General features: G+C 32.7%; 3 protein-coding genes across 3 annotated transcripts; 2 read left to right on the forward strand and 1 right to left on the reverse strand.

Annotated features, from left to right (window-relative positions):
• Window positions 1-242: 242 nt before the first annotated feature.
• Window positions 243-5,773, forward strand: LOC100794838 (probable beta-1,3-galactosyltransferase 2). The gene is made up of 11 exons (XM_003527448.5): window positions 243-1,155; window positions 2,147-2,246; window positions 2,362-2,432; window positions 2,733-2,947; window positions 3,063-3,123; window positions 3,482-3,554; window positions 3,686-3,806; window positions 4,005-4,092; window positions 4,183-4,308; window positions 5,106-5,215; window positions 5,350-5,773. Exons 1-11 carry the CDS (start codon window positions 1,046-1,048, stop codon window positions 5,496-5,498), a joined length of 1,224 nt encoding a protein of 407 aa, XP_003527496.1. The 5' UTR covers window positions 243-1,045; the 3' UTR covers window positions 5,499-5,773.
• A 5,561-nt stretch (window positions 5,774-11,334) lies between these two features.
• On the forward strand, window positions 11,335-18,234 carry LOC113001968 (septum-promoting GTP-binding protein 1). The gene is made up of 4 exons (XM_026129022.2): window positions 11,335-11,369; window positions 11,487-11,526; window positions 11,626-11,709; window positions 17,368-18,234. The coding sequence occupies exons 1-4, from the start codon at window positions 11,335-11,337 to the stop codon at window positions 17,530-17,532; spliced, it is 324 nt and encodes a 107-aa protein (XP_025984807.1). The 3' UTR covers window positions 17,533-18,234.
• Window positions 18,235-18,475: 241 nt separating this feature from the next.
• LOC100792539 (UPF0481 protein At3g47200) lies at window positions 18,476-20,425 on the reverse strand. Its single transcript, XM_003526283.5, has 2 exons — window positions 18,908-20,425; window positions 18,476-18,801 (listed from the first exon to the last, which is right to left on the reverse strand). The coding sequence occupies exon 1, from the start codon at window positions 20,203-20,205 to the stop codon at window positions 18,943-18,945; it is 1,263 nt and encodes a 420-aa protein (XP_003526331.1). The 5' UTR covers window positions 20,206-20,425; the 3' UTR covers window positions 18,476-18,801; window positions 18,908-18,942.
• Window positions 20,426-21,940: the final 1,515 nt, after the last annotated feature.

Consider the following 21,940-nt stretch of genomic DNA (forward strand, 5'->3'; position numbering starts at 1 on the left):
ATGAAACATGATATGTTATCATTTCGGATAGTTCAATTGTCAATGAAGTTTTGGATGAATATTAGTAATGTGTTTTTTAATATATTTATTAATTTTAAAAAAAAAATTGGGGGGGTTTTTTTAAAAAAGAAGGGGACCCAAAATTTTTTATTTTTTTTAAAAAAGGGGGGGAAATTTTTTAAAAAAAAAAAAAGAAAATCCCAACCAATTTTTGGGGGAAGGGTTTCCCCCCCCCCCCCCCCCCCCCCACCCCATCTTATCCTGAAGGAAGGAAAGAATGCAAGCCAATGGCTTGATGGAAAATAATGAATTGTTTTTCTGTTAAATACATTTTTTTTTTCAGATGTGAACCCAGGTAGACTTTATATCTCTACACCAACATGTATATATGAATAAACATATATGCCAAAAAAGAAAAAACCTCTCAGATTAATCTCTAAATTTCAATGAGTTTCTGGTTCTAGCTGTGCACTCAAAACAGAAGAAGGAAAATGAAGTGAATGGATAGATAATTTTTTGAAGAATAGTTTATTACTTGTGCATTGCACATGTTATATTAAAGAAAGAAAGTGGTTGGTTTGGCGAGGGCCTGTGTGGTTATCAAGTGTTTGAGAGAGAGGGTGGTGACATGAACCTGTACTGTTGCTAGAGAGTTTCCATTAAAGAAAGGAAGCCTCCGACAAGGATAGTTTAGGCATTACGGTAAATATAAAGCCTGTCGGTTAGAAGGTCCCTTCACCACACCTCCAAAGTCACACATAACGAAAACTAAATCACACCAAAACATACCTCAAAACCTCAACACATTCATACAATAACCATAAAGCACACCAACAACAAATTACAACTTCAAATAAAACAGAGCATCTCTCTGCTCTTCTCTGTTCTGTTCTGTTCTGTTCTGTTTCTCTCTCCTCCCCATATATTCCTCTTCTTCTTCAGAACTCAGAACTCAGAAGGGCCACTTCACTTTTAGAAACCCAGTTTTGCATCTGGGTTTTTGCCTGTTGAAGTGCCAATTTTGAAGATAATAATAAAAACAATTATGACTTGGAAAAGCAGAGGAGAATTGCCTTCTAGAAGCGTCATCTCGCAGAGATGGGTACTGTTTCTCTGCTTAGGAAGTTTCTGTGCTGGAATGCTCTTCACTACCAGGTTCATCACTTTTCCTATTTCCTATTGATTCATTTCGCGTTTTTTTTTATTGATTAATGATAACTTCTTCTCGGTTTTCAAGCTTTCATTCATCGTAGTTTCTTTATTCATCAAACCAATCTTTTCATATCTTCATCTTCATCACACCTCATTTTTTTTATAATTAATTATTGGTTTCCGTGTGTTTAATTCATTGACTTGCTTATGCGGTAGTTTTTCCCCCCCACCTATCTTGTGTTCACCAAAGCTCATAGAACAAGTGGATTTAGATCTGGATTCAATTGCCATGAATGATTTCTAAATTATGCCAAATTTCGGTTTAAGATTTCATTATGATTGACTCCTATTGACAAGTCAACTATGGTGTCTGGTCTCAGTTACTGGTTGAGTTCTCATTGCTGATCTTATATGAATCCATCTGAAAATTTAACCACTATTTTTAGTAGCAGAAAGGATTAGTTTCTCACAACCTGACGAATCATAGTTTTTTTCATCGACAAATGTTGATTTTTAGTTTTTGTTAGCAGGGATTCCAACCCACAACCTATTCTTCCATTGATCCTCTACCACTAAGCCAACCTTATATCTAACGGTGAATCATAGTTTGAATCTCTGTTAGGAGAAACATCCATATTTTTGTGTCTATTTCTCAAACAAGATTGCCACCAAAAAGGATACCTATAAAAAAAATAAAGGAAAACAAAATACTTTTCGTGTTACTTGGCACTCTCATTTCCCCCCACCACCACCCAAAGTAGTTGTAATATTATAACTGTTAGAATCTTAGAAGATGATTATTTAATTTTTGGATCTGCCTTGTTATTAATTAGGGCAACTTGTTTGTCGGTGTGTTAGATTTTAATAAATGCATGCTTCATTGTGTATCAATATCAACCGTTGAACGTATTGCCTTGGCAACCAGTAAGGTGGTTACTGTGGTACTTTTTTTTTTCTTTTTCTGATGATAAAAGTTAATGTTTGTGAAAAGCAGGATATGGACCATACCTGAAAACAACAAAGGACTAGCACGACCAACAGCCTCAGAAGCTGAAAAATTGAGTTTAGTTTCTGAAGGTTGCAATTCGAGAATTGTAAGCACCGACAATCTTGTAGTGGCTGAACCTTTTTTATGTTTATAATATGAAATTCCTTATTTTTTTTTTATTTTTTTTAACTATGTCTCCTGGTGTACGGTGCACCCTTTAGTTGCAAGAGATGGAAATGAAGCGCGATAAAGACATTTATGGTGAAGTTTTCAAGAGTCATAATTCCATACAGTAAGTTATATGTAGTGGCATGATGATACTATGATAAGAGCCTATTTGGATAAGTATATTCACAAGCACTTCCAGGAGAAGAAAAAAAATGAAATTAAGTTTTTTATAAGTTCACATTAACTCATACACAATCTATTTTATAAAAGGTCATTTTTTAGATAAATTATATGAGTGAGTTTCTACATTTCAATTTTTTTCCTCCTAGAAGTGCTTCCGGATAAACTTATCCGAACAAGCCCTAAGTCTTGTTATTTTTATTATTATTTTGCATGTCAAACTTATGGGAGGTATTGACTGTAGAACATTGGACAAGACTATTTCGAACTTAGAGATGGAATTGGCTGCTGCTAGGGTAACTCAGGAATCTCTACGAAGTGGTGCTCCTATTTCAGATGATATAAGGTTGAGTGAATCTTCTTCGGGTAAGAGAAAGTACCTTATGGTCGTTGGTATTAACACTGCATTCAGCAGCAGGAAAAGAAGGGACTCGGTTCGAGCCACTTGGATGCCACAAGGTTCATAATTCAACCCCATTTCTTGATATTTTTGGTTATTGTTTTTTATGTTATTTTGTCTATTTTACTGGTTACAGTTTCTGATGGTTGGCTCTTTTGACAACATGGAAAATAGGTGAGAAAAGAAAGAAGCTAGAGGAGAAGGGCATTATCATGCGCTTTGTAATTGGACACAGGTAGCTATGCCATCTCTTTTTAAATAATTTTGTTGCAGGATCTAACTCAGTTGATTGAGCATGGCGCATAAATTATTGTAAACCCACTGATATTATCTTTTAATTCCTACGGATAAAAAAAAATTGCTGCATAATTGATGACATTATGATGCTTTAGTCTCAATCATCAAAGTTCAACATGCTTTAGTAAAAGATTGCACTTATTAGATCTCCATGTCTTCAAGCAGTATTTTGGTCTTCCAAATACATCATTGAGAGTTACTGCACACATATTACTCGTCCAATAATTTATCAGTCATAACTAATGAATATATTAGTCAAACTATAAATTTAATATGGTTTTTTCTCCTTTTTCTAGTGCTACATCAGGTGGTATTCTAGACAGAGCTATTGAAGCAGAGGACAGAAAGCATGGAGATTTCTTGAGGCTGGTAATGTGACATATATGATCCCTTTTCACATTTTTTCCTACCGTTTCTATAATCGCTTCACAGTGTCATAGCTTTTGAAGGGAAAGGGAAAAATGTCACAGGTTTTCACTTCTTTATTTGTTTATATGCAGAATCATGTGGAAGGATACCTTGAATTGTCAGCAAAGACAAAAACCTACTTTGCCACTGCTGTGAACTTATGGGATGCTGATTTCTATGTCAAAGTTGATGATGATGTTCATGTAAATATAGGTATTAATAGTTCTAAAGTTTCTGATAATCTCTTACTTTATTATGTATCAAGGCATGAGTTTTATTGTAAACCTCCTGACACTGTCTTCGATTCCTAAGTGTAAAAAAAAGCATGAGTTTTATGTTTCTATAGTAAGTAATCATGATGTTGTTTTAGTATGTACTTTTTGTCTTAGTGTCATATTCTTTCGGTTTCAGCAACACTGGGACAAACTCTAGTTAGGCATCGATCAAAACCACGGATATACATTGGATGCATGAAATCTGGGCCTGTCCTATCCCAAAAGTGAGAAAATGATTTTCTTTGTTTTTATTGAATTGAATTATTAAAGCTCTTTGACTTGTTGCTTCTAACTTGCCCTACTTTGTTGCACAGAGGGGTAAGGTACCATGAACCTGAGTACTGGAAGTTTGGAGAGGCTGGAAACAGATACTTCCGTCATGCCACAGGACAGTTGTATGCCATTTCAAACGATTTGGCTACATACATATCAATTAACCAGTAAGTTCTACTTCATCTCACATTCTCACTTATCAGAGAAAAAAAAGGATAAGGGTCTGGTTGAGTAAGTTTTATCTAAAAGAACTTTTAGGAGAGAAAAAATATGAAGAAAAAAAAAAAGGAGACGAGTTTCGTGTAAGTTAAAATTAGTTTATCTATAAATTAATTTATAGAAATTTTCTCATATAACTTGTATAAAAGATGAGAGAATTTTTACAAATTAATTTGTACATAAGTTAATTTCAGCTTATGGAAAAAAATCATTTAATTTTTTTCTTCTTATTTTCTTATCCTAAAATTAATTTTTTTGTATTTTGGTGATCGCCAGTTACTGGCACACCTTGTGCTTAACTGGATTTTAATGAACATTTTTGTTTGCTGTTAAAAAAAAAGAAATTGTTATCCTAAAAAGTCCTTCCAGATAAACTTACCCAAACAAACCAAATTATAAATTGCGCACATTACTTCCACGCCACACCCTTTAAGGTTTAATGATATTAATATTATACCTAATGTCCACTTTTATGACATTACATCAACCTCCCTCTATTTATGTAACATCATAAGAAGTCAAGGGACTTTTGGATTAATAGGATTAGGAAGGGTATATGGTGTTATATTATTATATAAATTGAGAAAGGTCTCTATAGGGTAAAAGAAAGAAAGTGATATTGGGTGTTGTATCATATAATTCCTGGAGTGTGTGTGTAATTCACCTTTGTAAGTTAAATCAAATCAATGAACTAAAAGGTTCTTATATTGTGCTCTCACCCTGTGTGTATATGTTTTTCTTTCAGGAATGTTCTTCACAAGTATGCCAACGAGGATGTGTCACTAGGATCCTGGTTTATTGGACTTGATGTGGAGCATATAGATGATCGAAGACTTTGTTGTGGCACTCCTCCTGGTAAATACTTTTCCTGAATATATAAATCACAGTGACTCATTTAAATGATTGATGTGATCATACCATTATCTGTTTGGTTTGTTTACAACTTATTATTAATTGTTAACATTGCAAATTGGTTATTATTCTTGCAGATTGTGAGTGGAAGGCCCAAGCAGGGAACATTTGTGTTGCATCATTTGATTGGAGCTGCAGTGGAATTTGCAGGTCTGCTGAGAGGATTAAAGAGGTACATAGGAGGTGTGGAGAGGGTGAGAATGCTTTGTGGAGTGCCTCTTTCTAGGGGGCAAAAAAGTGACAGTGGAGTTCTTCCTAACTCAGGAAGATTAATACCAAGGCAATATGAGTCAACCCTGCAAGATTTTCTATTTTTCTTTTTCTTTTTCTATAGTTTTGTGCAGTGTAGAGAAAAATGTCATTTTACACGAGAAAAGCAGGAGTGAAAGAGAGTGTGTGAGAGAGAAATATGATAATGCTTGCCCCATGGACCTTCAACATTTTAAGAGGAGATTGACCATGGGAGCAAGAGATCGATATATATATATATAGTCCACATCATATCCATTCTTTGATATGCTTGAAGGGCCATTCAGTTTGTTCATAGTTCCATGGCTATCAAGCTCCTAATAAATAGAGATCTCTGGGTGGCTGTTGCTGCCTTTGCTTCTGCATGAAGCTGATTTTTCTGTTTTGGTTGAAATGAAATATGATTCAAATATTCAACGATATCTACTTGTTCTACATATAAATTTTGGCACGTTCAACAAGCAAGTCCACGTACTAGAGAGAAAAAAATATCACTTGAGCTTCAACCTTCAAACAACGATATATTTAAATTTTTTGTTAAGGTGCTATATCAGTCCCTAGCTATAATTGTATTTAAAAAAGATACTCTTATTCAGACTTATATTCACATGAATAGTAGCTTTAATATTCATACCTCTATCTAATGAATATCTATACACTTGTTAAACCTATTGTATTTTAGTTAACTTCAACATGGAAATTCATAATGTATTTATTTAACAGATTAATTGAACATAACTATTATACCATGAAAATCAATAAAAAAAAATATTGACTAAAAATATAATATATAACTTGATCGAAAAATATTTAAAGATACAATTGTTTAATTTAACACGAATATTTAAAAATCTTTTAAATTTTAATAATAAAAGATAGTTAAAATATTATCCAGGCATGGATAAAGTGAGAAATTATAAGATCTATATTATAATTTTTTGTAAATAATTTATCATATTTGAATCTAGACTTATTTGATGAATAAAAGTTGACTTAAATTTATGTTTTTATCCCTCAAATTTAAACTTAATTTTTTAGTCTCCTAATTTTAAAATAACCTTATTTTAGTCTCCTAATTTTAAAATAACCTTATTTTAGTCTCTAATAAGAATCAAAAGTGGACTGTTTCTAAATTAGTGGACAAAAAATTTGAGAAATCAAAAGTAAACTTGATCCAAATTTAAAGAATAAAAAAGATATTAAAGCCGTAAAAATTATACTCTCGCTCTGTGAGTAGTTAATTTTTATAAATATTCATAGAATCTAAATTTAGTTATCATTCCTACCTTTTATGCTAGATTGAACCTTTGTGTCAAAAAAATAAAAAAGAAGCCAGATTGAACCTTCCTTTTCATGAACTTCCCGGAACATCGAATAATTCCTGCAAATGCCTGACTTTTTTTTGGGGTTATATAAAGTAAGAGAAATGCCCCGTTTGCCAAGCTGTTCTGTCTAGATAACTTTTTATTGAAAAGGCAAAAGTCATGCTAAGTCAATGCAATTAAATCGGCTCCATGGATATTTGTATGTAGCTGAAAATTGCAAACCTAATTATTTGACCATAATAACGTGATTTAGGTTGGCGTTTCCTTAAATTGAGGTGTAAGGTAGATTAGAGAAGTTTGCTTGTTTAGGGATAAAACTCTATTAACCAAAAATTAAGCTGATCTCTAGAAGATAGGCTCACAATGGACCAAGTTTGTTGTATTGTAATTTGAAGGATGTTATTTGACATCTAAAAAGAATATGTATGTATATGTATATATATATGTATGTATATGTATATATATATATATGATAGAAAAAAAAATGTTAGAAAAAATATTTAAAATAATGAGATATTTATGTATCATTATTCTTGTAATTTTCACTCATATGCAGTACATGAAGTAATGGAGGTGTAAGAAAATGTTGCAAACTTAAACTATCATTTTCCAAAACATTAAGGAACGAAGCAAACTGAATAGGTAGCAAGAAGGCACAGAAACGGAAATGGGTAGAACTGTGTTCCATTGATTGTTCTTGGTACAAATTCTTTGCAGCAAGGAGTAGAAAACACGTGCAAAGATCAACATTAATATTGATGCTGCTAGAACCAAGAGGATTGTACACAAATTGTACTCAAACTAGGACATATAATATATCTTCTAAGCAGTTTTAGTTCTTCTATGTCCAAATCTGAGGAAACTCGTGTTAAGTCAGCAACTACTAAATATATGTTTTGGATATCTCTTTTAAAATAAATATTATAACTTTTTTTGGCACCGAATCCATGATTTTTTTTATAATCTTTTGATATATGTAAAATGGTGTCTCACCAAGAAGTTACATTTTATTTATAACATCTATTAACCTTTCAGAATAATCTTTGACTAATCTGTTGTCCTTTATCTTCATCATTTGCTCAAATTCTCTCTTCAGTGCAAGGAGCCTAACAAATTTGACTTTATTACCCTCAAAATCATATTGGATATTGTCTCATACATGTTAAGTTAGGTGCTTTCAAGTCTATAATTTTGGTAAAAATGAGATTTGTAAGTCCTAAAAGCAAACACGTGATGATCTTATATTTCTTTAGCTTCTCCTCGTAAATTTTGATATGAGAAATAGTAGGATTTTCTTTTAATGACGGTGAATCAACTTCAAATATACAACATTCTATAAATCTTGAGACCTTAAAAAAAAAAAAAAACTTCTTCTTCATAGTCTAGGTGTGATAGTTTTCACCATTTAACATCATAATTACAAATGAAGAATTATTGAAAGTAGACATAACTGTATCACGGTTGCTTCAAAAATAAATTGCTTCATCTAGTATTTATACTCAATTTTATTGTGTTTAGCAGCTAACAAAAAATTTTCTTGGACTCGTGTTAGGATAAAGTGCGCCCCGACTCTCACACCTCATTAGAGGCATCCCCGTCTGAAAATCCTTCAGAGAAAACCCAAAGAGATCAAGGTTCAAAGGTCTTTCCCTAAGCAATCTCAAAAGCTAGCTCAAGAGGTGAGGGTTGCTCCTCATTTATATTAAGCATCATTAGCTTATATACAAGATTACAAGCTTAACAATCGTATAAAATCAGAATATATGATCATATATTTTAACACTTCTGATAACTCAGTGACACTAGGAAGATGTTTGAATACTTTACCATCAATCATAGACGCCAGATATGTGAAGTGCCTTATTCTATTAATATTGTTAAAGTTTAATCGTGACCTATTTAACTCTTAAAAAAAAAAGTCAAATGTAAGCTCAAGGAATGAAGGGAAGTCACCACCCCGTGAAGCGAAGGACAAATTAAAGAGTCTCTCAAAACAAAAAAAAAAAGGAACTAACAACAAATCAAACACTATATTATTCGTCAACCAAGGTTTTGCAAGACACATGTCGTCCTCTTTCCATTTTCGATAGTGGTATCTGCAAGAGAGCTCAAGTATAAAAGCACAATCCACAAAGATTATTTTGACCAGTTGTTCCATGCTAAACTCAAGAGAGTGTGAATAACAGCAACGAAACTCGGGCTCCATCTCTTGAATCTTGTCGATCAAACCGTCCAAAGTTGTTTGAGTTCGTTTGAGAAAAGCCTTGGAGTAAAAGAGTTTGTGTTTCTCCATGTCTTGGAGGCGAGGATGGCTATTGAGAAAAGCCTAACACTTTTTGGGCTTGGTGCGAGAACAATGAATGGTGGGTGCCCCTTTCGTCACCACAAAGCCAGGACGCATCGGCATGAACCTGCTCTGATACCATGAAAGAAATTGTTTTCTTGAATAATTCATTATGCATCATTAGCTTATATACAAGATTACAAGCTTAACAACCGTACAAAATCAGAATATATGATCATATATTTTAACACTCAATCCTTCTGATAACTCAGTGACACTAGGAAGATGTTTGAATACTTTACCATCAATCATAGACGCTAGAGGATCTTGCAAGTGAAAAGTTCTTATCAGATATGTGAAGTGTCTTATTCTATTAATATTGTTAACAACGACAAAACTCAGGCTCCATCTCTTGAATCTTGTCGATCAAACCGTCCAAAGTTGTTTGAGTTTGTTTGAGAAAAGCCTTGGAGTAAAAGAGTTTGTGTTTCTCCATGTCTTGGAGGCGAGGGTGGTCATTGTGAAAAGGGCCAATAGAAACAACCTTTGGGGTGTAGGCTTCTTCGTTGTGTATTCGGTTACTAAATGACACTTTGTAGATGCAACATTCAGTAGTTATGGGTGCCCTTGCCCCCTCCAGCATCTCCTCAATATTGATCTTAACAACATCACCATTGTTGGCCATTCTAGCTAGTGATCAAAATAGGCAAAGGCCCAAGTGGTTAGATTATTTGTTTAGATTGAATATGTTAAGTCCTTATAGCGAAAGTTCTTTATGGTTGAAGTTGACGAAGACAAAGTATTCCCAATTTCAGCTGTTCTCTTCCTCTTTCCTCTTTCTCCCTTTCTCTATGTTAAATACATGTGAATAACAGCTATAAATCCTAATCAAAATTTGGCAAAAAGATTTATCTTAGTAACTTCCACTTAATTTTAATAAGTTACTTCAACTACAAAATATATTTGTAGCTGTTGGATGAAGCAACGAGCCCTCAAACACTAGAGATTTGGTTTCTCTGTTGTCCCTTTCTGTGCTCTCCCTATGCTGCCCCTTTAAAATCATATAATTTTTAAAATTAAATGTCATCATTAAATATTAATACAACTAGCATGAAGAGTTATTTTGATGGGGCAACACAGGGACAACACGGATAAGGACAGAAGCCAAATCCCAAACACTACGCGAGTCAAGTGAGAATTATGTCTTTCTTTAAGTATAAAAGTAACCACTATGAATTTTAACTTCTTTTTTTTTTTACAATTTATTTTCTCTTTTCGTTAGTAATATCTTTTTCCTTAATATATTGTTGGCATTTTTATATTTTAACTAGAAAACAGAGAAGGAGACATGTAAAGAGGTAAGAATGAGATGTTTGAGCAAATATGTGAGTTGTTATAAATTCTTTGATATTTTTATTTGATTTCTACAAAAAAATATAAAAAGAAGCAGGGATTTTAGTATCTTTCAAAGATTTCATCTTTTTTTATTATTCTTCTCTAAAGATTTTTTCCCCTTCTTTTTCCTGACCTAATGAAGTGTTTTGCTATATTCACATCATTGCAGATATGCTCTTTCACATCATTGAAACTCAACTTATAAGTTGAGTTTCATTATAATCATAAATATCAGCAGGGGTTTCAAGATCACCATGCTCAATGTTGCATACGATGTTAATGCGCACGAATTGTTAATTGATATCTATTCAAGTTTAATGTGAGCTCGTGCTAGTTGTATGATGATTTTATTAGGGTAGCTTGGTTTTTTTTTTTATGTGATAATTGAAGACAATAAAAGATTTATAATAATTTATACATTTTCTTCAATCAACTGATCTAGATAATCATAGGTTTATACTGATCCCCTTGTATTTAATAATGAAATTTTCTCTTAAAAAATGAAAAGAAAGTAGCAAATTCAAGCTTGATATGATCCTATGCGATCATTGCAAGTATTCTTAGATGCTCTTCATCTTTGTTATTTAAGATTTTGTTTTAATATCAAAAAATAAATAAACAAGAGTTAGATTGTCAACATAATTCTTATATTCTTAGAATGTTTTTTTAATGTACATTAACCGTGTATACAATTTAAACTCATTATATAATAACTAATGAAATACTAAGATATAAGCATCATGATAATTTGACTTAAGAGGATCCTAATTCATGAAATAAGTAATCCCAATAATTAATAAAAAGTAAATATGTTTGATCTAACAAGTCGATGCACATCAAACAGGTATCTTCTATGTTGTGTTACTTTTAAATTAAAAATTAATTAAAGCTTTTTCAAAGATGAATTTTCCACCATTTTTTGGGGGTGCTTTTCGTTTTGATTGTGGGTGTTTGATTTCAGTGTCGTGGAATGGTACAAAGAAGCCAGGAAATGGAATCAAGTACGTATATTTATTTTTTTGGCACCAATAGCTTAAATTGTAGGCATGTGGATGCAAAGGAATGAGAATGTTATAGTGTTTTGTGCTCAATTTTTGTAGACGACAATTCCAGTGTTGATTGGAACCAAGTTTGATGATTTCATTCAGCTCTGTATTGATTTGCAATGGACCATAGCCAATGAGGTAAGGATTCCAATATTTAACATCAAAATTGCACTTTAACTATGATCTTCCTCATAACAAAAGGGGAGTGAAGTAAAACGTATTCTTTCATTAAATAAATTGTTTCTACGTATTCTTCCATTAAATAACGTGAATATAAGAAGATTTTAAACCGTTTCCTTAGTCCTTTGTTTTCCATTCTCCATTACAGAATCTGCAAAAGAGCTCAAGTATGAAAGCACAATCCACAAAGATTATTTTGACCAGTTACTCCTTGCTGAACTCAAGAATGTGTGAATAAGAGTGATGAAACTCGGGCTCCATCTCTTGAATGTTGCCGATCAAACTGTTAAGAAAATGATATCTGGTAGCTTTCATTGATATGAAATAGTGAATAAATACATGATCTTCTCTACCATCTTTTTATGATTATCAATGACAAAATATGAGAACAAAATCACAAATAAAAAGGAGAAAATATACAAAGATTTGGATCAATTATAATTTAAATTGAAATCATAGCGAATCTCTATAATTAATAGATTCTGACACCCCCTCTCAAGTTGCTCCATAAACGTCACACATTTCCAACTTCTCAAGAGAATTACTAAAGGTCTTGGATGCTACTGCCTTGGTCAAAATATCAGCAAGTTGTTGTTCTTATTTTACAAAAGGAAAGACAATAATAGCATCTTCAATCTTCTCTTTGATGAAATGTCAGTCAATTTCCACATGTTTTGTACGATAATGTTGGATGGGGTTGTTAGCAATCTCTATGGCTGATTTATTATCACAGTAAAGCTTCATTGCATTCTTTTGTTGATATCCAATATCCTTCAAGAGACTTCTAATTCATAACAGTTCATGTATTCCAACTGTACCCCTCTAAACTCCGCTTCAACACTTGATCTAGCAACTAATTGTTGCTTTTTACTTTTTCAAGTTACTAGATTTCCTCCCACAAAAGTGAAATAGTTAGCGATAGACCTTTTGTCATCTGCTGATCCAGCCCAATCAACATCTGTATAACCCTCAACTTTGAGGTGACCTTGATTTGAGAATAACAAACATTTTCTTGGTGCAGATTTTAAGTACCTTAATATCTTTTCAACAACATCCATGTGTGGTTTTTTTGGGTCATGCATAAATTGGCTCATGACATTGACTGCATATGTTATGTTTGGTCTAGTATGAGACAAGTAAATTAGCTTTCTCACTAGTCTTTGATATCTTCCTCTATTTGCACTAGTTGCATCAACACAATGAAAATTTTTGTGATTTTGTTCTATGGGAGTATCAATTGGTTTACACCCAAGCATTCATATTTCAGCTAACAAGTCTAAAACATGCTTTCTTTGAGAAAGAAAAATACCATGCTTGGACCTTGAAACTTTGATCCCTAAAAAATATTTGAGATCTCCAAGCTGTTTCATGTCAAATTTAGAAGTTAAATGTCTCTGTAAGCTTAAAATTTCATTAGGATCATTTCCAGTCACAATCATATCATCAACATATATTATCAATGCAGTGACTTTACCTTGATTATGCTTGAGAAACAAGGTGTGATCAGAATTGCTTTGTGTGTAACCGAAAAACTTCATAGACTTTGTAAATCTTCCAAACCAAGCTCTTGGTGATTGTGTCAATTAGTATAGGGCCTTTTTAAGCTTACACACCAAAGAAATATTTGAGTACCTTGGTATACCAGGAGGAGGATCCATATAAACTTCTTCCATTAAATCTCCATGTAAAAAAACATCTTTTACATCGAATTGAAGAAATGACCCATCTTGATTTACTGCTAGTAATAATAACACCCTCACTGAATTGAGTTTTGCAACTGGTGCAATGGTTTCTTGGTAATCAACTTTAAAGGATTGAGTGTAACCCTTTGCAACTAGCCTTGCTTTATATCACTCCACACTTCCATCAGCTTTATGTTTGACAGTAAATATCCATCTACAACCAACTGTACTTTTTCCATCTAGTAAGGTTACAAGTTCCCAAGTAGCATTTTTCTCCAATGCTTCCATTTTTGTTTTCATTGCCTGGATCCACTTAGAATCTGCTAGAGCTTCCTGCAAACTACTAGAAGTAAAGGCAGTAGATAATTGAGATACAAAATTGACATATGACTCTTGGAGAACCTTTCAGATAACACATAGTTGTTTATGGGGTATTTGACTTTACAATTAAGAATGATTTCATACTTAATTGGGGGTAGTTCTCTATTAAGACGAGGTGGAAAAGTGTAAGGGTTCATTATAGGGTCAGAAGTTGGGGTAGAAGAAACATTGCATTGTATATCAGTACTATCATCTTTGACCATATTTTCATTTATATTATATTGAATCGGATCCTCCATGTTCTCATCTCCATTATCTTGAATTCCATCATCTGTTGTTGTTGGCATAACATCAAATAACTTGATATCTTGGTTAAGTCTATCATGATTCTGCATCTCCAAATCACCCCCCTTTGAGGTGAAGAATAAAGTGTTTTCAAGGAAAAAAAATAGTTCATGCTCATGAAATGTAACATCCATTGATACAAAAAATATTTTTGTAGATGGATGATAGACCTTATATCCCTTTTGAGTGGTGTTGTATCCCACAAAAACACATTTCATTGCTCTAGATTCTAATTTTGTTCGCTGGTGAGGATACAAATGCACATATATGACACAACCAAAAATATGGGATGGTAAATTATTGACAAAATTAAGGGTGAAATGATGAGAAAGGGCATCAAGAGGTCTCTTAAAGTTTAACACACTTGAGGGAACTCTGTTAATAAGATAAACTGCAAAGCTTAAAGCTTCACCCCATAAGTAAAAATGAATATTATCGTCAATTAATAGTGATCTAGTAACCTCCAAAAGATGTCTATTTTTGCTCTAAACTATTCCATTTTGTTGAGGGGAATTAGGACGTGATGTTTGATAAAGAATATCAACAGATTTCATAAAATTTGTCAACTCATTTTTGTAGTATTCTCCTTCATTATTAGACCTGACTATCTTTATTAGAGTATTAAATTGTGTGCTTATCATTTTGTGAAAAACTTGAAAAATCTTACACACATTACTTTTGCGTTTAAGAAGTTATAACCAAGTCATTCTTGTAGAGTCATCCACAAATGTCACAAACCATCGCATTCCATTATGTGTGTGAAGAAGGGCAGGTCCTGAAACATCAGAGTGAATAATAAAGAAAGGAACATTAGATCTATTGTTATTTATATGACAATGTTTAAACAATGAAGGAAATAATCTCTTAAGATAGCTAAAAGATGGATGTCCTAATCACTTATGCCATTGCCAACTATCTCTTTTATTCTCAGCTTGTGTTTCATCACTTATAAAGTGAGTCAATGCTTTTCCTTTGGTATATTGAGAATTACCTTCAAGATATATAGTATAATCCTTCACTTCTTTTACCACTGCTAATCTTCTCCTTCGTATGTATATTCTGTAGAGTACCATATGTGGGAAAGAACAAGAAAACACAGTTATGGGACTGGGTTAATTGACTAACAGAGAGAAGATTGCAATTGAGAGAAGGAACAAAAAGCACATTAGAAATGGATAACAAGGGAGAAATGGATATTGTACCACTACCCATAACTGGGAAAGAAGCACCGTTAGCGTTTATAATGACTTAAACAAAACTATTAGAGAAAAACTATGTAAACATATTTCTATCACAAGTCATATGGTTTGTTGCACCTGTATCAATTATTCAATCAGTACCCTTAATAGTAACAGAAAAACCCCAAGTTGGTTAAAATGTACCAACAAATTCAGTAGCAGTGGTGGAGTTGTCCTTGGGAGACTTCACCTTTTTTTCCTTTTTGGTTTCATTTAGGATAACATGTACCATCAAAACACTTAGGTGTAAGGATTGAAGATAAATCCTACATATGTGGAGCAAAATCTGATTCATTTGGCCTATTCTCCATTTTCATACTCAGAAGCTAATCTCCAATTCCTAAAAAAGAAAGATAATTGGAGTTGACTTTGAGACCATGTTAAGAAAATAATATATGATAGCTTTCATTGATATGAAATAGTGAATAAATACATAATCCTCTTTATCATCTTTTTATGATTATTGAAGACAAAATATCATAACAGAATCACAAATAAAAAATGAAAAAATATATAGAAATTTGGATCAATTACAATTTAAATTTAAATCATAATTAATTCCTAGGATTCTAAAACTGTGCAAAGTTGTTTGAGTTCGTTGGAGAAAAGCCATGGAATAAAAGAGTTTGTGTTTCTCCATGTCGGAGGCGAGGATGGTCGTTGTGAAAAGGGCCAATAGAAACAATCTCTGGGGTATAGGTTTTTTCGTTGTGTCTTCGGATACTAAACGGCACTTGGTAGATGCAACACACTCAGTAGTTACGGGTGCCTTTGTCCCCTCCAGCATCTCCTTGATATTGATCTTAACAACATCGCCATTGTTTGCCTTCTAGCTAGTGATCAAAATAACCAAACTCCAAAGTGGTTAGATTATTTTTTTAGATTGAATGTCTCAGTAGTTACGTTTGCAGCCTTTGTTTTAATATCTACTAATAAATGTCTCATCACTACTATGGTTGACGTTGACGAATACAAAGTATTCCCAATTTCAGCAGCCCTCTCTGTTAAATGCATGTGAATAACAGCTAATACCCAACCTTAAGTCCAATAGGCCTTGCAAGCAAACTCAGCACATTACATTTACCCATTGGGTTTCACTCAATAAATATACAAAATGATTTCCAAAATTTAAATTGGATCACTTAATTAAAATTTGGCTCGTGGGAACAAAAATATTAAATCATACATTCAACTCATATTTTAATAAGATAAAATACTTTATTTCACAAAATACATTCAACATAGAATAAAATAAATAAAATACAGGTAAAATTGAAAATTTTGATCAAAATTACATATTTTTTAAAATAGAACAATCAATCATTTCTATTTTAAAAAGGAGGATTAAATTTGTGAATTCAATAAAATAGAAAGCCCAAAATTATATTTTGTAGAATGTGTTTGGTTTTCTCATTGGCAGGTACTAACAATTCTAGAATGTGTTTGGTTTTACAACCGGAATCACGAGAAATGATAATTGATTTTAACTATAGCGGAGTTTTGTTTTATATATATAAAAAATATAGAACATAGATGTTAAGTAAAATTGATTTTATCTCAAAAACTTCAGTTTGATCAAAAGTCATACGAAGTAACTTTTCGTTGAGTCGGAGAATTTACCAAGTTTTATAGCTAGTATTCAAGACCAAAACATTCAAACACAAATAACTTTACCTAAAATTTAATTGACAAATGTTAAACATACTTTCTTTAATTATTTAATATACCTCTTTTTTCTATTTTTGTTATTAAATTCATTTAAATAACCCCACCACTTTCCTTCCTTCCATCTAAATATTGTAAAACATGTCTCACACATACAACATTGTCCACACAAACATCAAACTAAGAACCACCATCGACAGGGTCAGCATGTGCCTAAGGGACTACTTCATGTACATGGTGTACCCAACTATAAGCAGCTATGCTGTAATACATCGATTATGCAAAGGCAAGAAATTCTCAGGTTTTCAAGATAAGATTTGATGTTGATGATGATGATGTGTGTTGCGATGTGTGACATTGAACAGGCAAGAAATTATGCAAAGGCCCTCAATGCCACCTTGTTCTTTTCAAGTGCAACCTACAACATCAATGTGAACAAGATCTTCAAGTTCATCACTGCTAAACTCTTTGACCTACCATGGACAGTGGAGAGGAATCTAACTGTTGGGGAACCCATCATTGACTTCTAAAACTGTAAATTACAGAGTTTTGAAGTTAAGTGATAGTCAAAGTCAACCGGCTCCAGTAGGGGGTGTCATGAGTCAAAATCTCACTCACTCTTGGGGCAATAGAGTTGTTAGGTTTAGACACATGTCAATTCCTATGGAAGTTACAAGGTTCTTGAATCATCACCACCAACAATAAGGTTTTACAAGGGAGAGGAATAAAGGGCAAGGGAGAAATAAAAGAAATTGAAACAAAGGAGAGGACTATAAGGGTTTTGTAGCATAACAAGAAAAGGGAACTAATGCATTATTGAGTACAATTTAGTCAATGGTGTTCTTGTCTTGATACTGAGGAAGTGACCTGTGAGTTACTGTCAAAAGCACATAGAAAATGAGATTAGGATGTTCCAAATCTCCTTTTGTTTCATTTTTATTTCTCACCCAGTTTTGAATAAGTTCTGGTAATCCAAAGCTTCTTCTCAATAAATACATCATTTTATATGGTTCCCTTGTTTCTGTCACTCAAGTCTCAAGTCCTACACTAATGATGAGATTTCTAATATCAAACAGTGATGAATAGAATTCAATGAAAATATTCAATAATCGGGCAAGCAACTTCAGATTACAAAAATGGTGTTATAGGGCCCTCATTTTTTTTAATCAAGTAAACAATTGAGACATATAAAGTCAGTTTGATTTTACAAAACCCAACTTGAAATTTATATTTTGACTTTCTCTTTTAGAAAGAAAAAAAGAAAGAGTAATTAAAATTATCTCTTGGTCTCATCATCTTAATATTGTTCTGAAAGCCTTTTATAGTTTATAGAAAGTGATACAACTTTCCCAATTTCACCTCTCTTTTGATCAAACTGTAAATAGGTATACGGCTGTGTTGGAACTTTTGTTCCTCCCTAAAATAGCTATAATTCCCACAAATATCAAAAGCAACACATGACAAAATCAGGAGTTGTAATTGGAAAACTTTAATCAGACTAGGTATGCATCAGGACATCATCATCTCACAAATATCAAATAGCTATAAACTTAAACTAGGTAAATATCAGGACATCATCATCTCACAAATATCAAAAGCAACACAACACAAATATCAAATAGCTAAAAAATTAAACTAGGAATGTATCAGGACATCATCATCTCACAAATCTGAAGCAGGGTAAGCTACTTTAGATCATATTTTGCACCATAGACACAGACTTCAAGAGGCAACACTGAATAACTTGATGCATACCCATAGTAATTTTGGGAAGGACTAATAAATTAATGTTTCAACACCTGAAATAAGGAAGCCATTGAAACGTTTTGAGACAGAAGGAATATTGCAGTAAAAATGAAAAAGAATAAGAAAAAAAAATCAGCATTTAACAATAACTAAATTTACCTGCAGGTCTTTGGGAGAGGGCCTGGAGACATATTCTATTGATGTATTACTTGCAAGATAGAACAAACTGTTTGAACAAAAGAGAGAATGAGAAGAATAATCGCAGCAGTGGAAGCAGCAGTTTGCCAAGGACTTCTACAATAATCTCGCCTCAGAGCCGACTTTCGCTTACGCCAAGGATTTTTATGAAAATCATTCAACTTTTCACAGACATCAAAGTATTGGGACCTGATATTGTGTACCGAAATATCTTTCATAAGGCCATTAATCATGGTAGCCACAGAATCAGTGTCCCCTAGCCAATTAAGAAAGACCCTCTCTCGAACTAGTATATCCACATCTCTGTTGGTGTTTACAAGGAAGTCCAAAAAATCAACGTAGTCCGTAATGTAAGATTGCAAAGGATAGAGACACTGCTCCAATGCCACCAAATTGCGAAACAAAGTTTCAGTCCGATCGTGCACTATCAACTGCGGGATTTCGAGAACCCATCCCGAAAAGTCTAACTTTAGTAAACAAGACTCATTTTTAAGAACCTTAAACCTCAATCCTGCTTCTGATAACTCAGTGACACTAGGAAGATGTTTAATTGTGTTACCAGTAGTCTTAGGCGGCAGAGGATCTTGCAAGTGAAAAGTTCTTATCAGATCTGTGAAGTGCCTTATTCTGCTAATATTGTTAAAGTTTAAGCATGATATATTGAAATGTGCAAAAAAGTGAAACGTAAGCTCAAGAAATGAACGGAAGTCAGCACCCGGTGAAGGGAAGGACAGATTAAAGAGACTCTCAAGAACAAAAAAAGGAACCTGGTTCTCAAGTAACAACAAATCATACGGTATGTTATCCCTCAAAGGAGGGATAGAAAGACACATGTCATCCTCTTTCAATACTGGATCATGTCCTCTGTAGAAGAGCTCAAGTATAAAAGCACAATCCACAAATATTATTTTGACGAGTTGCTCCTTGCTGAACTCAAGAGTGTGTGAATAACAGCGACGAAATTCGGGCTCCATCTCTTCAATCTTGCGGATAAAACCGTCCACAGTTGTTTGAGTTCGTTTGAGAAAAGCCATGGAGTAGAAGAGTTTGTGATTCTCCATGTCTTGGAGGCGAGGAAGGCCGTGGTGAAAAGGGCCAATAGAAACAACCTTTGGGGTGTAGGCTTCTTCGTTGTGTCTTCGGATACTAAACGGCACTTTGTAGATGCAACACTTAGTAGTTTCAGTAGTTACGAGTGCCCTTGCCCCCTCCAGCATCGCCTCAATGTTGATCCTAACAACATCACGGTTGTATGCCATTCTAGCTAGTTATCTGAATAATCAAACTCCAAAGTGGTTAGATTATTTGCTTAGATTGAATGTCAAGTCCTTATTTGTAGCCAAAGTTCCTCTTTCTGGTGTTCTTACGTTGCATGCCTTTGTTTTAATATCTATTAATAAATGTCTCATCAACTATTAATCTTCTACGGTTGACGTTGACGAAGACAAAGTATTCCCAAATTTCAGCCGCCCTCTCTCTGTTAAATGCATGTGAATAACAGCTAATACCCAACCTTAATTAAGTCCAATAGGCCTTGCAAGCAAACTCACCACATTTACTTTTTGGGTTTCACTCTATAAATATACAAAATGATTTCCAAAATTTAAATTGCATCACTTAATTAAAATTTGGCTCGTGGGAACAAAATTATTAAATCATACATTCAACTCATATTTTAATAAGATAAAATACTTTATTCACAAAATACATTCAACATAGAATAAAATAAATAAAATGCAGGTAAAATTGAAAATTTTGATCAAAATTACATGTTTAAATTAAAATATCGATATGAATTATATATTTTTTACACATCAGTGCTTAAGTCTTAATTGTATATGTAGCAAAGTTCTTTCTCTTTCTGGTGTTCGTAAGTTGCATGCCTTTGTTTTATACTACCTGTCCGGAGTGGCCAGCTAGCATCTCTGTCAGCTTTAATATCTAGTATTCCCAATTTCAGCGGCTCTCTCCCTCTTGTCTCATTAAATACATGCGAATAACAGCTATAAATCCTAGTCATAATTTGGCATAAATATTTATCTTAGTAACTTCCAATTAATTTTAATAAGTTATTTATCCGTTGGATGAAGTTAAGGGTGGGGATAGGACAGACCAGACTTTAAAAGTTTGGAATCTATCTTACAATGAATTTTTTAGACCTCAGTCTTGGCTTTTCAAAGGCTTTTATCTTGTCTCGGTCTGACCTTTTTAAAAGTCTAGTCTGACCTGATAACCTTTTTAAAAGCATTCTTTACATCAAATCTGTAATATTTCTTTGATAGTTGTTTTTACAACAAAAAAAATAACACACCTTCTATAACAGGCTAAACAAGGCCTTAATATATAATTTGCCTTAATTTTTTATATAACGTTAATTTAGTTGGTAGTTCTACGAATATATTAATAATATAAACAGAAATCACCCAATGATATAAAATAATCTAAAACAAAAGAAAACTTCATACTTAAGGTAGCATCATCCAAGTCTATCAAAGCAAAATATTAACTTAAATATTTTATTATATAATTTTTTGATTGGTTTTTAAAATTACATATTTATTAAATTAATTTTTTTAATTTTTTTATCAAATATAATTATTTTTGTTTTATTATTTAATTTACTTAACATATTTTTTAGGTGAATATTTATATTTTTTTTATATCTTTTGGATATGTTTTACTTTTCTTTTCATATCTGCAAGTCATAGATAAGAAAAATATCAATTCATATCATTTAAGCAAAAAATAACTACTAATTAAATATCTTTAAAGATATTTTCAATATATTTTTTATTACTAAAAATAACTCATATTTAGCCGTTATTAGTATCTTTTGGATATTTTAATCTTTTCTTTTCATATCTGCATAAATAATAAAAATATCAATTCTTATCACTTAAGCCAAAAATAACTTCTAAATAAATGTTTTTAAAGATATTTTCAATATATTTTTATTTAAAGATATTTTCAATATGACATTTACTACTCTTTGAA

This window comes from Glycine max, chromosome 6 (genome assembly GCF_000004515.6).
Source record: "Glycine max cultivar Williams 82 chromosome 6, Glycine_max_v4.0, whole genome shotgun sequence".
Classification (NCBI taxonomy): domain Eukaryota; kingdom Viridiplantae; phylum Streptophyta; class Magnoliopsida; order Fabales; family Fabaceae; genus Glycine; species Glycine max.

Bases quoted from the DNA above. Each gene is read 5' to 3' on its own strand.
- LOC100794838 (XM_003527448.5), top strand. From the start codon at position 1,046: ATGACTTGGAAAAGCAGAGGAGAATTGCCTTCTAGAAGCGTCATCTCG. The intron at 2,247-2,361 runs GTAAGCACCGAC...TGCACCCTTTAG, and splicing joins AAGGTTGCAATTCGAGAATT to TTGCAAGAGATGGAAATGAA. The intron at 2,433-2,732 runs GTAAGTTATATG...TATTGACTGTAG, and splicing joins AAGAGTCATAATTCCATACA to AACATTGGACAAGACTATTT.
- LOC113001968 (XM_026129022.2), top strand. From the start codon at position 11,335: ATGTTTGATCTAACAAGTCGATGCACATCAAACAG. The intron at 11,370-11,486 runs GTATCTTCTATG...GTTTGATTTCAG, and splicing joins AGTCGATGCACATCAAACAG to TGTCGTGGAATGGTACAAAG. The intron at 11,710-17,367 runs GTAAGGATTCCA...GACATTGAACAG, and splicing joins AATGGACCATAGCCAATGAG to GCAAGAAATTATGCAAAGGC.
- LOC100792539 (XM_003526283.5), bottom strand. From the start codon at position 20,205: ATGGCATACAACCGTGATGTTGTTAGGATCAACATTGAGGCGATGCTG.